This window comes from Rhipicephalus microplus, chromosome 4 (assembly GCF_043290135.1).
Source record: "Rhipicephalus microplus isolate Deutch F79 chromosome 4, USDA_Rmic, whole genome shotgun sequence".
In the NCBI taxonomy this organism is placed as follows: domain Eukaryota; kingdom Metazoa; phylum Arthropoda; class Arachnida; order Ixodida; family Ixodidae; genus Rhipicephalus; species Rhipicephalus microplus.
The window spans coordinates 23731896-23746039 of record NC_134703.1 but is presented as its reverse complement, the minus strand read 5'-3'; the positions used below and the strand labels follow the sequence as shown (position 1 = coordinate 23746039).

General features: G+C 43.4%; 1 protein-coding gene across 3 annotated transcripts in view; it reads right to left on the bottom strand.

Annotated features, from left to right (window-relative positions):
• The window catches only part of LOC119171561 (uncharacterized), a 160484-nt gene that overhangs the window by 28675 nt on the left and 117665 nt on the right, over positions 1-14144 (bottom strand). For all 3 annotated transcript variants that reach the window (XM_075892331.1, XM_075892334.1, XM_075892335.1), the window contains 6 exons: positions 12979-13137; positions 10786-10900; positions 6511-6674; positions 4842-4959; positions 3823-4089; positions 1636-1725 (listed from right to left, as the gene is read on the bottom strand). In XM_075892331.1, coding sequence (XP_075748446.1) covers positions 1636-1725; positions 3823-4089; positions 4842-4959; positions 6511-6674; positions 10786-10900; positions 12979-13137 — 913 coding nt within the window. The remainder of the gene's footprint in view (positions 1-1635; positions 1726-3822; positions 4090-4841; positions 4960-6510; positions 6675-10785; positions 10901-12978; positions 13138-14144) is intronic.

Below are 14144 nucleotides of genomic sequence, written 5' to 3'. Positions count from 1 at the left end.
AGCTCGGGCTATTCTGCGCGCTTCAGTCTGCACAATATCCAACGACACAGCACAGCCGTATTGTCGTAGCTCCCGTATATGCCGGACCAGTTGCTCTTCGACGTTCGGATACCTGCCGGTCTTGGCACCGTGGAAAGCCCGTCGTGTCTTCTTCGTCGCCTTAAGTTTTTCTTCTTGGTACCTCCAGTACCGAATACTGGTTTCTCCAACGCCGAAATGCCTGCTTGCAGCCCGGTTGCCGTGCTCCAGCACGTACTGCACTGCCTTCAGTTTAAACCCAGCCGTGTAGCTCGCGTACTTCCCCATGGTGGAACCAAAGTTCAATACAGGACCACAACATACGCACACCGCTTGCAAAATGGCGTTTCGTTCTTTTTCTCTGATGGTGGTGATGGTGATCGAGCCCCCGGCGTTGTACACGTGACCTCCAAAAAGCGCGGCGATTTGGGGGGTATCAGTAATTGATGGAACAGCCTTTTTTTTTTCGCTCATGGACGCTTTTTTTTTTTCAAGTTTTATTTCGACAAACACGTTGGTTAGGTTGTTGCACTTCGAATTTTTTTTATTTGCTCGTCGATTTGCCTTCTTTTTTTCTTCAGGGTACGGGAACCGCGTTCCAACTGTACCGCTGGGGGGTAGAATCGTTTCTGATCGCGGCCAAGTTCGGGGTGCGCCTATTATGCGCGGAATTAAAAAAAAATCGAATTTTCCGCGACCAAACTAGGGGTGCGCCTATTATGCGAGTGCGCCGATTATGCGAGTAAATACGGTATGTCTGGAAACTGTTGCGAGTGATGTCCAGCAGGTTCGAGTGGTTTTTATTGCTGTACTGTGTGCGACGTCTTGGATACATGAACGCCGACAAAGGGACAGTGATTTTCTCAGCTCTGATTCTTCCAATTGGAGGTAAGTGTTGCACTTATATATTCCAAGTATAAGTGAACATTTGGCCCGAATGTTCGTAGGCTTCATTGTACACACTGTCATGCTACCTGACTGTACGCAGTTATATATAAGCGATCGGTTTGTGTAAGCAGCCTTTGTCTCCAATAGTCCTACGGTGTACATGCCTCTATGCAACAAACACCAGTAGTTACGTATGATCGAGTTGATTCATTTGATGTCTATTGGGAGTAGTCTAAGCTAAGAATAAATAATCGCCTCATACCCACAAAAAAATCAAGTTGGAAACTGTGAGCATCAGTGGCGTAGCCAGGGTGTGACACGTACACCCCCTGCCCCCAATTTTCTCGCTGTGGTATACAGAGCACAATAACACTAAACCACATCGTCCGGCCCGGCATCCACTTCAGGTCAAGGAGGCACCTTCCCTTCCCTCGAAAATAATTTCTGCCTATGCTTTTTGTTGAGTTGTTTCATCTCTTGAGTGAATGTGACAAATTTTCATTTTGTTTTTGCTTATGCGGCGTTTTCTTTTTTTTTTTTTTAAGAATGCCTGGCCTAGTAGAGCAAGACCATGCACTAAGATGTGACAGTGTCTGCCCATAGGCTACGGAAGATATAAAGAAGATTATATATGGCATCAACAAAAATAGTAACATGTAGGCAGCACCTGCAACATATGCTGAATAAACTGGAGGAGGTACCTTTAACAGCTAGCTGCAATGCACTTACCAAGTTGACACATGGCATGCCTGTGTTCTTCATCAAAGGACAGCTTCATGAGAGCTGCAATAGCTGATCCTGGATGTTGGTCACCAGGTTCTGAAAAACGTATTCAAGGAAGTGTTCCTGAACATAGTGCACTTTCGGATATCATATTAAAATGGCATTTCAACTTTTGCTCACACATGGTGGTGCTATATACGGCAAAACCCGTACTATCATTTCAACTGCAGGTATTGCCTGTCTGCTATTCCGGCAAGGCTGTTTAAGCCTCAACATCATCCTTGTAACATGAGGTCCTGCACCCATTTTTGATCCAAGAAAGTAAATGGCCCTTATTTTTACATTAGAGCCAAAACACTTTGAAAAGGGTAAATTCTCATATACATGTTCACCAATGAACACCAATAAGACAGCAAAACCTTTTTTCGTGTTTAGACATTTCTCTCACTGTAATGCAAGAACCCGTAGTTCCTAAATTACCAAGATTTCTAATGCCTGTGACTTCATGCACCAAATAAGCAGCTACAGGTCCTAGCAGCCAAAGGAGAAAGCATAGAGAGCCATTCATGGTCCAAAAACTGTCTATTACCAGCGAAAGTCCAGCTCCATTCTTACTTGAACAAAAGTTGAGCAACACCTGTTGAGGTCCCGCAGAAGAAAGAAAAACTCATATAAACACTCTTGCTAGATTGCACTGCCAAGCAATACAAAGGCTGCAGGCGACAAGAATTATTGAAGTGTGGGATTGAGCTAGATCATGTTCCGTCATTAAAACTGTTCAGAATAGAAAATGGACAAGGTACACACAGAAAATGTGTACCTGGTCCTTCGTCTCGTCTATGTGTACCTCGTCTAATTTTGCACCGAGAAGCTTAACAAGCATTAGACCAAAACCACAGGTGCATTGCTTGTGATCTAGCTCTCCTGTAAGAAGTTGCTGCAGTTGTGTTTGGCCATTGCTCTCAATACTTTGTCACTGAAACATATATAAGAGCAATGTTTCAGCATCAGTGAAACAACCATCAGACAGTAGAGTTCCGTGATCACCTGTCACATAGCCTTGAAGATAAATGTTGCACCACTCAGTGGCTAGTGCATGTGCCATAAATGCATGATGATTTCCACAAAGCTATTGCACTTAGGTATGTGCTTGAAGAAGAAAATGTGCAGAGGCTGTTACCATCCCTGTCACAACATGGTAGGTGGCGCCTTTGTGTTAACACACCAGAAGGCGGAAATATGTAGAGTTTGGTACTGTCACTGTCAAGAGGTGGCACATGGCATTTCCATGTTGTCTCTATGTGCATACATTTATGACAATATTGTTTGGAAGTAAAGGAAGAACGCAGCTCATCCCTAGTTTGGCCGTCACTTAATCGCCTCAGTGCTCAGTGCAGTAACATAGCCAGCTTCCTTTTTTCCTTTGGGGGGGTGGGGGGGGGGAATGGTAACAAATACTATACTTCATGTATGTTTGTGCGTGTATTTGTATATGAGTGTGCATAGATACACAAGCAAATCTGAAAACTTTTGGACACCGCTCTCCCCTGATTATTTGGTTATGCCAGTTTCTCTTTGCGCTTGAGCAGGTCAGACCTGCTCACTACTGCACTCAGCACATATTGGCAGGTGGTGTCAGTGGTGACATTTCTAATAATAATAATGCCCCTTAAGGGCATTCCTCTTCACTTGCTGCCCTGAGCACAAAATCATGGGAGTCCCAAATAGGTTCTAGCAGTCACCATCAGGCCTCACAGAGAGTCTCAATGTTACATGGTCCACTATATTAGAATTAAACCAGACAGGAAATTTAAGGAAGGTATTGAGGATGTTATTTCTAGTACTTATAATACAAATGTGAAGAACGTAAATTGGACGAAAAATAACTTTTATCTCTTTGTTCACTTTACTTTCTACAAATTTATGTCATAATTACTATAAGTAACATGTCAAATGCTTTTCTTGGGTGTCTTGTATTTTAATTTTAATTAGTGTCACTCTAACAAAAAAAACAAGCACTTAAGATTTTCTTTCTTTCATTGTCCAATATGTGGCTCATTTGTGACTTTTCAACAACACCTACAGTTGGTTAGTTTCTTCACATAATGTGTGCAATAGGTGACATGTTTTACTACCTTTTAGCACAATATTGCAGGAGCTCAGACCGCCTTCAAAACGGTGGTTAAAACTCACCATTCTGGTTGGGCTCTGCAATGCATGCTTCAAGGTCGTGCAAGTAGTCGCAGAAGTCTCGAATCTGCTCCAGAAGACGCAAGACCCGAGCCTCACGGCGGCTCTGACGGTCGTCCGGGTGGGCGTGCACGACATTATGCAGTGCCTGGCTCGCCCGCAACCGCAGCTCTCGCACAACTCGGCGCTGCTCGGCCTGGCTCTCCTGTGATTCCCCTTCCTGCTGCTGGTTGCTGCCGTGCAGGAGTTGTATGAGCAGCGGTAGGCAGCCTGTGACAGGCAGTGAGCCGAGACAGCACATTGTTATGGCTTCACTGCCCCAATGCTAGCAAAAGAGCCCGACAAAACAAAACAGATGGTCTTCTTGATCAACTAGTGCTAAAATTGTTGCAATGCTACAGTAACATAAAGTTAGTCTACTGTGTAATTAAGGTTTTATCAGACAAGGCCTCTTGCTGTGTGGAGTAGAAGATGTAAACTTCAAGCCTAGCACAAAAAAGAAAGAACAATATTGCCACGTATAGGCAGTTCATCGAGCTCACTTTGATAGTACATGTGAGTCACTGTACAAAAAAGTCAAAGCAGGGACTAGTTGACAGTTGCGACAAACTGCTCGAACACAAATAAAGGTGCACAAAAGATGCACACATTTTGTGTACTACAAATTCTTTTCCTCCTGCCTTTTTTGGTCTTCAAGCAGCGCACTGCAAGCAGCCAGTACACTAGTTCAGTAAATGAGTGTGTGCAGAGCACGCTTGACACTCCTGAGCAGGCTCCTGACACCACACTGGTGACCTGCTCATAAAAACTTGTAGTTGTGAACCCTGAGTTCAGACACCACAGGAACTAAAAACCACAGCAGAGAATAAGCTCCCATGAAATTCAACTGCCTTTGTTTCCAGCTGGAAAAAGTGCTTAGCAATAGTTCACGAGATTGTCTTATGCAGTGTTCACCAACATATTTTTACAAGAAAATGTACTGAGAAACAATAGCAGCGATTTTCATGCCAAAGCTAACTTACCCGACTGCCTCATAGCTATACAGCTCTCCTGGGAACCAGACATGGTGAGCAATGTCCGACTCAGGTCCTCCTTGTCATGTGTCCCCAGCATGGACAGCAGAGAGTACACCATCTCCACCTGCAGGTGTATTTTCCAGACGACAATATGAATGCCCACACTCTGAAACAGTGTGGAGCCACGGCAGCAACATTTTACAATCACTCGTTGACCTTAGCACTATGAAGTAGTGAAAAGATGAAGGTCCAGCAGTATTGAAGGAAAATGTGCCATGCATGGGGATGTCTCAAATAAAATAATGCTGGTCATCTTCGGTCTCTCGGTTTTACAAGACGTATTTACTAACATCAAAGAGTTCACAAACCCAGCAACTACTCATCTTATAAATTTGTTATATTACAGTGACCCTCGTAACATGATGCTGCCATTACAGATGTCCTTATCAGCAATAGGGCCTCTGGATCGCCTTGTGTAACTCCTATCCATGCAGAAATTCAAGTAAGGTAGACGCTCAGGGAATGATAGAGTCTAAAAGCAATGAAAAATTATTGGAACATGAAGTGTCGCTGGAGCCAACATCTTGACAAGCATACTTATTTTCTTCAAGGCTACAACTGCAACTTTGAAGCTGCAGTTGCAGCCCTGAAGAAGGCATGTTCACTTGTCGGAACATTGGCTCCAGTGACACTCTGTGTTGCAAGGATTTTTCATCTCTTAGCCAAGGGGACCATGTACTATACCCGAGGCATGGTACAGCAGATTAGATTACTAGAATCAGCAGTCCTTGTGTAAAAATAAAGGCCATGGCTGTGATGTTTCCTCGCAACCTGATGCTTCGCATGTTGGTTTTTCTTACAGCAAAAGAAGGGGGGGGGGGATGAAATCGCATGGTCTTTTGATGCCCTCTGCCTCTCTACACTTTGCGACTCCCCTGACTATAGGACAGTTAAATTGCCCTTGCAAATGGCGGACAGTTACAATTCATGTGTTCATTTCTTTTACGCACAAAAAACAACAAATGTACCTATTTTGATATCACGGTCACACAGAGTAGTTTAGATTAACTTGCTCCAACTACTCTGACAACCTTGAACACATGGCCATTTTCTGAAACTTATAAACAAAGGACAATTTGTCTTGTTTAGAAGGTGAAACAGGACAGCAGGATTCAGTGCAAGTTGCATGTACTAGCACTTGCCTTTCATATTACGAATTGATCTACACATTATCACAGGTGCGCACAGGAGATTCTCCGCTGAGAGGAGCAAAGTTTCACCGCAGTAACCTCCTGCCCTCCTTCGTTGGTTAATAGAAGCAACAAGAAAAAGTAAGCAACGATGTGCTCTCCACAAGAGCCTGCCATTGGTGCTCAGCTTTTCAGGGTTAAAAGTTGAAAGTAAGAAAGTAAACAGGCATTGGAATACATCAGAGGTCCTTGACCACCATTATCATCAATAACCTGTAAAGCCTTAACCTTATAGTACCTAAAACAATCACAAGACAGGTCCGGCTGAGTAAAGGTATGGAGTGGACTTCGCAACTCCTTGAATGACCGGAGAGCGACCACTTTCCTTGCCTGCCCCTGTGCCACTCTTATGCCCATTACAAGTACCGCCTACACGTCTGATGGGGACGGGCACCAAAAAACATGTCTCGAAACATCAATTTCACCTTTGAGCTCAGATGACGGGAGTGTGGTCGCCGGCCGCCATAGTAGCTCGCACTCATACCGACGCCAAATGTCGGCCCTGCCATGTAATCGTCGTCAGGAAATCCGTGAGAGCCATCAGTGACACCACTCACAGCCACACTGGTTGGCAAGCTCCGCCACAGAACTAGAAAAGCAAAACAGCGGGACATATATCAAAATAGCCAAGAAATCTAGTAGCAATAGCAGTGGTGTAGCGTGGCTTCATCACTACATTTACATTCCTTCTAAATTTACAAAGCTAGCCAAAAGTAAAAAGTAGCAAGAACACACATCAAGAAGAAATTAAGAAAGGAAGCTGTACCCTATGCAGCTACACCTTGTTCATTATTTAATACAGAATGGGGAGGACAAGGACCGAAAGAAAAAAGAAGCTCAAAAGGTACGCCAGCTGCCACTGACTATTTAGTTTCTGTCACCTATCCAGCTGTGTGCTTAATTCCGCAGCTAAGCGAATGCTAATGTGAAGAAAAAGTCGCTACACCCATGAGATAGCTGAACCATGTCGTAGCCATAACAATGCACAGCTATAAGCTAGCCTTTAATTTCTCTATAAAATGATTAATGTACTTGAACCATATCTACATAACAATGCTTGCTTAGCATACGATGGCTATTAAAAACAGATCTGGTGACTTTCTTCGGTTGCATTATGGTGTGTTCCACTACATGTTTTCTAAGTGTGTACTATATTTTCTACCATATAATGGCCCCTGAATATAAACCACACCCCGAATTCAACTCTACAAAGAGAGAAACAAACTGAGTACCTGGTGATCTTTGACAACGACCACAATTGCAGCCAGCTGACCGACAAGATTATAAAATGTTTTCGTCATTGTGGGCATTGCCTACGGTTCACCTCTGAATTAATGGAGCAGCACCAGCAGTTCACTCCACAGCATGTATGGTGGAAGTACCGACCCAGATGTAAAAAAAACGCTGTTGCATGGTAATTCAGCCCACTCAAAGCTCATCAAAAACAACATTATTTTTTCTACTTTGCGTTCTTCATTCAAAAAGTCGTGCCGTCATGAGGTTCAAGATAGCTTCAATAACCTACTCCTTAGGCCAAAGATGGCTGGTAGTGCAGTAGTGATGGCACTGCTGCCATCACTACTGCACGCAATAAGCTCATTAAGTGGGTCAAGAAAGACAACGTGGGCGCCTGTGATAAGGGCGAAAATTGCACTAGCAAATTCACTGTTGTGCCATACCTACATCACTTTTCCCATTGTCTAAAAAATGTTTCGAACCCGTGCAAGGTTGATTTGGCGTTTTTCGCCCCCCAGAAGATTGGACGAATTTGCCCACTTATCATAAAAAAAAGCAGGCTCATCTGTAAAAGCTGGATGCAAAACTAATCATGCCCGCAGCTTCATACCTTGCAAGATAGGTACTGTATATATGATACCGTTGTCGTGCAGTAAAGTACCATATGTTGGACAAAGTGTGAGGTGCATCAATATTAGACTGCAAGAACACCTACGTTCGCTCTTCTCCGCTAATGCCACTACTTATCATCCAGCCAACCACAGGTTTTCGTGTGATCCACATTTTAATGAAATCGTCACTATTTCACATCATCATATTAAAAAGATAAGAGAAATAATAGAAGCTTTTCACGTCAACCGATTGAAAGAGAAATGCATCATTCAAGCATAATTAGACCTTTCATTTAAAGAATTAGATTATCTCATGCACACATACATAACATAGCACTAGTTTGTGCTGTTTTTATCTGCTGTATGTTTTTATGCTGTGTATCTTTTCCACAAGGCTGTTTTCCAGCTGATAATACCCTGATGTTGTTCACATGGCACCTCTAATGACAATTATTTGAATAATGCTGGATATGGAAGTGGATCGAGTTTCTTTCAATAAAACTTTAGTTGTGAGTACAGTGCACAGCGTGCCTTTTCTTGTCCTTGGATTCGTTCTAGCGCTGCCTTACATAATTCACTATGACCCCTAACCAACCAGCCCACTTAACCTTTATTTTGTTATGCATACAACCACTGCATGCAACCCACACCTCCTATTTTGAAGCACTTTTTTTTTTCTTTTTTTCGGTGAGGACTATATGCAAGAAAATACGGCATTTTTCCAAATTTTGTCTTGTAGTAAACCTGCGATTAAAAGACTGTTTTTTTTTTCTGTTCTCCCTTCTTTTAAAGGGCACCTTATTAGATTTAGCCTTAGCAAAGAAATAAGAGTAACACAATGACAGCTCAGTGGTGACAGTGTCTATCAAATATGCAGTGGCCATGTACAGGAGACTCCTTTTAAACGAAACCTGAAGGGACCAGGAAAATGTGTTTCTTTTTAGAGGAGTTTCGTTTACTGAAAGATAAACAGGGGTATAAAATCCAAGTAGGAAATCATACATATTAGTGGCAGTTGTTCCATTTCAGCAGCAATTTCATTTAAGAGAGTTTCGTTTAAAGGGAGCCTACTGTAGCTTGAAGATAGTCCAAATGTCACAGGTCCCGTTAATTCGGGAGGCGATCGCCGGGCTAATTCCAAGGGCCGAAGTAGCGGCCCCCCGAACCGCACCACGAAAGCGTGGACAATTTAAAAGTGGTCCTATTTGGCGCGTCAGCGGACGCCGGCTGTGGCCCTAAGAACAAGTCAGAGCCGAGAGTTGATAAACAAAACATATTTATATTCTCAGTTATGGCAGATCAAAACGATACACAAGTGTGAACACTCGACAATAGCTGAATACAATACGTCACCAATCAAACAACGTACTACACAGTACAATCAGCCACACCCGAAACAACAGACACGGACAACAATACGCACTACAATGCAGTCACATGCATCGAACAACCAAGACACTCAAAGATTGAAGAGTTAGGAAACTTATTCAGTCCAAAGTTCTTGGAACAAAAGTCTGGATGATACTCTTCCGAGAATCACTATCTCAAGTCCAGCATTGTTGTCGTTCTGCTGCCCCCGAAGTTTCTCTTCCTGGAAACCTTGCGTCTTCACTTGGCCGCTCTCCAAGCTTCAAACTTCTTCGCCGGAAACACGTCGGCTTCACACACGCAGCTGTTGCCACGTGTCTTCGCTCGATAGCAATAGACACACACTCTTGCCTGTAGCTCGAGTCTTCACCCCTCAGGTGGAAATCCTCTTCTTCTCCTTTGTCACGGAAGACAAAAGGCTTCTCCCACAAGGCGAAACACCCTACGCACTCTGGCGCATACTTTCTTCTTCTCCTGCTTTGTCACTACGGAAAAAACCTTCACCGACAGACGCGGCAGAATACCCCCCGCACAATGGCGCCAACTTCCTTCTTCTCCTGATCTCCAATTTCGGCTGCTCGATTAAATACCTTCCGCGCGAGATTCCAGAAAGTTCTCATCATTTCGTCGGCGCGATACGCAGCGAAGGCTGGGAAAAGGGCGAGACGGTACGAGGGTCGTCCGCGAAAGATGACGCAACTCTGCATCACCACGCCCCTTTCAATCAAGAACTCTCTAGGGCTTGCTCGGCCGTCAATGCGAGGAGGTTTGTTGGCGAAACTATGCTTCCGAAAGGAAAAGGACGCGCGCCCGGGGAGTCATGAATGACTCCCCGGACGCGCGAGTCTTTGGGTGCTTGTTTTCTTTTTTTCTTATCGTTGACCTTTCGGCGCTTCGGAGCGAGAATTTGGCGGCGCGCCCTTTTTTTGAGCGCTCGTTTTGTGACACCAAAGATCAAACATAACATCTCATGCCTTTCCTTTTGAGGGAGCCACACTCAGAGAGAGATTTAGTGTGTACAGTGTAACCAGAGTCCTTCTCTGGTGTAACTGAGCACAGTCAAATATGGTGTGCACAAAGACACCACTCGACATGTGCCACAAAAGAAGTAGGCAAAATGGGAGACTGAGCTTGTCGTGGGACATGACATGCTCGCTCAATTTCTCGACTTCATCACATGGAACTATTCGGAGAAAGCACACCACTAGCAAAAGTTGGCTGAGGGATAGGGGGCAAGTGTCTTTGCTCAATGTGGACTTCTCTTCAGTAGCATGTAAACAGAACAGTTCGATTTCCTTCAACTCCTTCAATAACGAATTTGCCTGAAAAGTATTATGTGGTCAACATTTCCTACATGGTGTTTTCTAACTTCCAGTGCATTTGAAATGGGCCTTGGTGAAAGGCTCTATCATGTCCCATATGCCTATCCTACATATACTTCAGGCAAGACACAATTAGATGTTTGAACAGTTGTTATGCACTTACGTTGATCATCTGCCCAGTCTTCCTGGCAGAATGGTCCTGCCATGTGCTCTTCTGATGACAGGCCCATGCCATTTCTCAGTGACACGCCGACCCCTGTTGGAGTTTGGGGTAGCGACTGAAATGCAGGAAACACAACACTATATAAGTGAGCCTTGAAATGTTTCGATTTGTTTTGAACACTGCATAGTTGTAAGCCTATGCAAAAACCATTCCAGCCATTCCAGACAGCTCTGATGTGAGAGCTTAATTGCGCTGCAATCAAAACTGACAAGAAATTCTGGCCGTCAATGCAATGACATTATTCATAGAACAAATGTGTTTCTTTTTTTTTTTCTGCAATGATTTGCGGGTTGCTTGCACCACGTTCGGTCTATAGGTGGCAGCACCATTGCCGCAGTAGTGTGGATAGGTGGCTGGTAGAAATTATACGAATGGGCACAGCAGAGCTTCGTTGTGAGCAGCCTGAGCCAATTGTCGGCGAATAATATGCATTGACTGTAGCTTATTGGCAATATCTACGCTCTTAATTGCCACATCGATGCAGGAAGCCCATCCAACATTTCAATTAGAACTGCGAGAAGCACAATCTGCCAATAAAAGGGATGCACATCCTGGGCGACAGTCCGTGCTGTTGCACGATATGACTTTTGTTGTTTCATTTGTACAAATTTAGCTAGGGTTCCGAAAACTACCACTGCTATATTGCGACTGAACTATACTTGCTTCTTCACTGAACTGCTTCTTGCTCATCTGAATACGAAAATGAATTAGAAAGAAAGAAAGCCTGTATTCCTGTGCGATGAGTTTAATGGCCCTGTTCACACAAACACACATATGCAATTTTTCTTTCTTATTCAGTTTTTCATGGCATGTAGGACAGTTGATAACCTTAGTCAGGAAAGCTACATGGCTGACAGCGGTTTAATGCTACAGAGGCATTTAACATGTAAACACTTTTTATCACTCCAGTAAAAGTATAAAAACATAACAGTTCAGCAGAGAGCCGTCATTGATTACATACATAACAGTGATGTAATAAAGGTCTAGTTATTTCATTGAACAGGTATGTTTTTTTTCAAGAAAACAATGACCGTTGCCTTCCATTAATTTATAACACCATGACAAAAACACTCAGGAGAATGTACAAAAGGATTTGGTTTAGCATGAAATTATACAATATAAATGTGAGGCCCGCTGTCCGCATTAATCTTGGATACGAGTTTTTTAAAACTATATTTAAATCTAAGTACACGGGTGTTTCTCCATAAATTTCACCCAATGCTAAGACTGCTCAGGGCAATTCCACTTTATCACTTTTGTGCCACTTCATTTGCTGTGTTTAGGAGAAATTTTAAAATATTCAAGTGATCCGGGTTCATTTGATAGGAATGTTCCTCTGTAGTGTAACCGTGACCATATAATAATAGGACATCTAAGGCACAATTAAAGTTTGTCACAGAACTGACACACTACAGTGTCGCAGTTTTACACCTAACAATGCCAATATGCGTGGCCTAGAGGCCTTTTTTCGTTAGCACCGAGTCTCCAAAACATGGCATTCGCACGCTATTTCATACTCGTTGTGTTTGGGACAAAGCTAAGTGCACTTTATTCTGTGCGTCAACCCAGAAAGCGGCACCCACTCTGAAACGATTCTGGCAAACGAAGGGTATGATGACATTTCGGAGCACTCTCGACAAGTCCAGTCACTGGTCTTGCTACAGTGCATATGCAGCCGAGCAAGGACAAATGCTGCTGTACATCATGTTAGGCATACGTACAAGCAGTTATACCTACTTGCATGAACATAATGAAACCAACTGCTCTTTGAGGACATGTGTGACGTACACCCCCATGCAAACACGATGTTCTAGCAGACAAAGCAGAGCAATGCACACTAGGCGCACTCGAGCCAGTAGCCGCCAAGTGGCGACTCTGCTCTATCTTGCAGCCAATAGTACGCTTTGTTTTGTCATTTTCTTCATTGTGACATATCTATTGAAAGCTTGTCACATTTTTTTCTTTCTTTTCTTTGGTTGATTGTCAGTGATATAACTATGCATACAGTTTTCATGAGAACCTTTGGCAATATCAATAGAAACAGACAGTAGATTGGCAGCCCAACATTGGTAATTAATTAAAGTTTAAAGATAGGCCTTTCCATGTGCTAGACAATAAGAATATTGTACTCACGTGTCCATGAAGAAAATGTGAAGGATCTGCCATGTTTATTCTTGTAGAGAACGACCCGGTAGGAATATCATTCGTGCTTCTATTGTCGTGCCTGAACACCTCAGTGCGATGTGTTGACATGTCTTCACTGGGGCTGATGGACACATAGTTACTGCAAACCTGCAATGGACACACTCTCTGTGAACTTATTGCGGACACTGCCCAAAATGGCAAACAATTCACATTACGTGTAAAATGAGAAATAGAAGATTTCAGTCAGCTCAGTGAAAGTGATAGTTTAACTCGTTTACTGCGACGTGGGTCACCGTTAAGTCACGGACTGTGCTCCTCCTATGTGGCCACTATGCTACGAGCGTGCATCTGCTTGCTGAGGCAATAACTTCCTCAAATATAAACGCAGAGGTGACTGTTCTTGCAGGAGGTTGTAAATAACCAGAAAAAATTTCTTCTGGTGTTCGATGCTGTGACCCACCGGTGGGTCATGGCACAATTGGAAGATACACCATGTGGCCCTCCGGTGGGTCACTCCACACGTAAAATGAGACCTCAAGAAAATTTGCCACAGCGAACCTGTTAAGAATAAATTTCCCCAACACACATTTTCTAAAGGACTACTTTGATTCATATGACATGACGACTAAGAAGGAGGCAAGTAATCTATAAACTGCATACCAAAAATTCAAATATAACATTGAAAAGCTCTGAAAAAATTGTGGAGCAAAATGCCTACAAATGCATTAACTCAGAAGAATATAAAGGGCTGCAAGCAGGGCCAGATTAACAGTTAGAAGGCCCGAGTAAAAAAAATAAGGGGAGCCCCTCGGGTGGGAGGGGGGGCTCCCTCCTCGCCTCACCCCCTTTCTTTCCCGCTTTGTCATCTACATCTGGTCATGCTTGAGACTTGACACTTTTTAGATTTAGCTGCAGACAACACAACCAATATTTATTCTAAGCCCCTCCGGAGTGTTTAATATCGCCTGTGCGTATTCTTTCTTGCAGAGCTCATGGAGGGATTGTCATAGTAATAATTAACTATATCAGGAGACGAAGACACGTGGGCAGTATTAAAATTTGTCTGGTTCATTGTATCATCAAGAAAGAAGACTAAGCTGTGTGAGTCTGCTGCAGTGTCGTATGCATAAAGAATGCATACGACACTTAGAAGT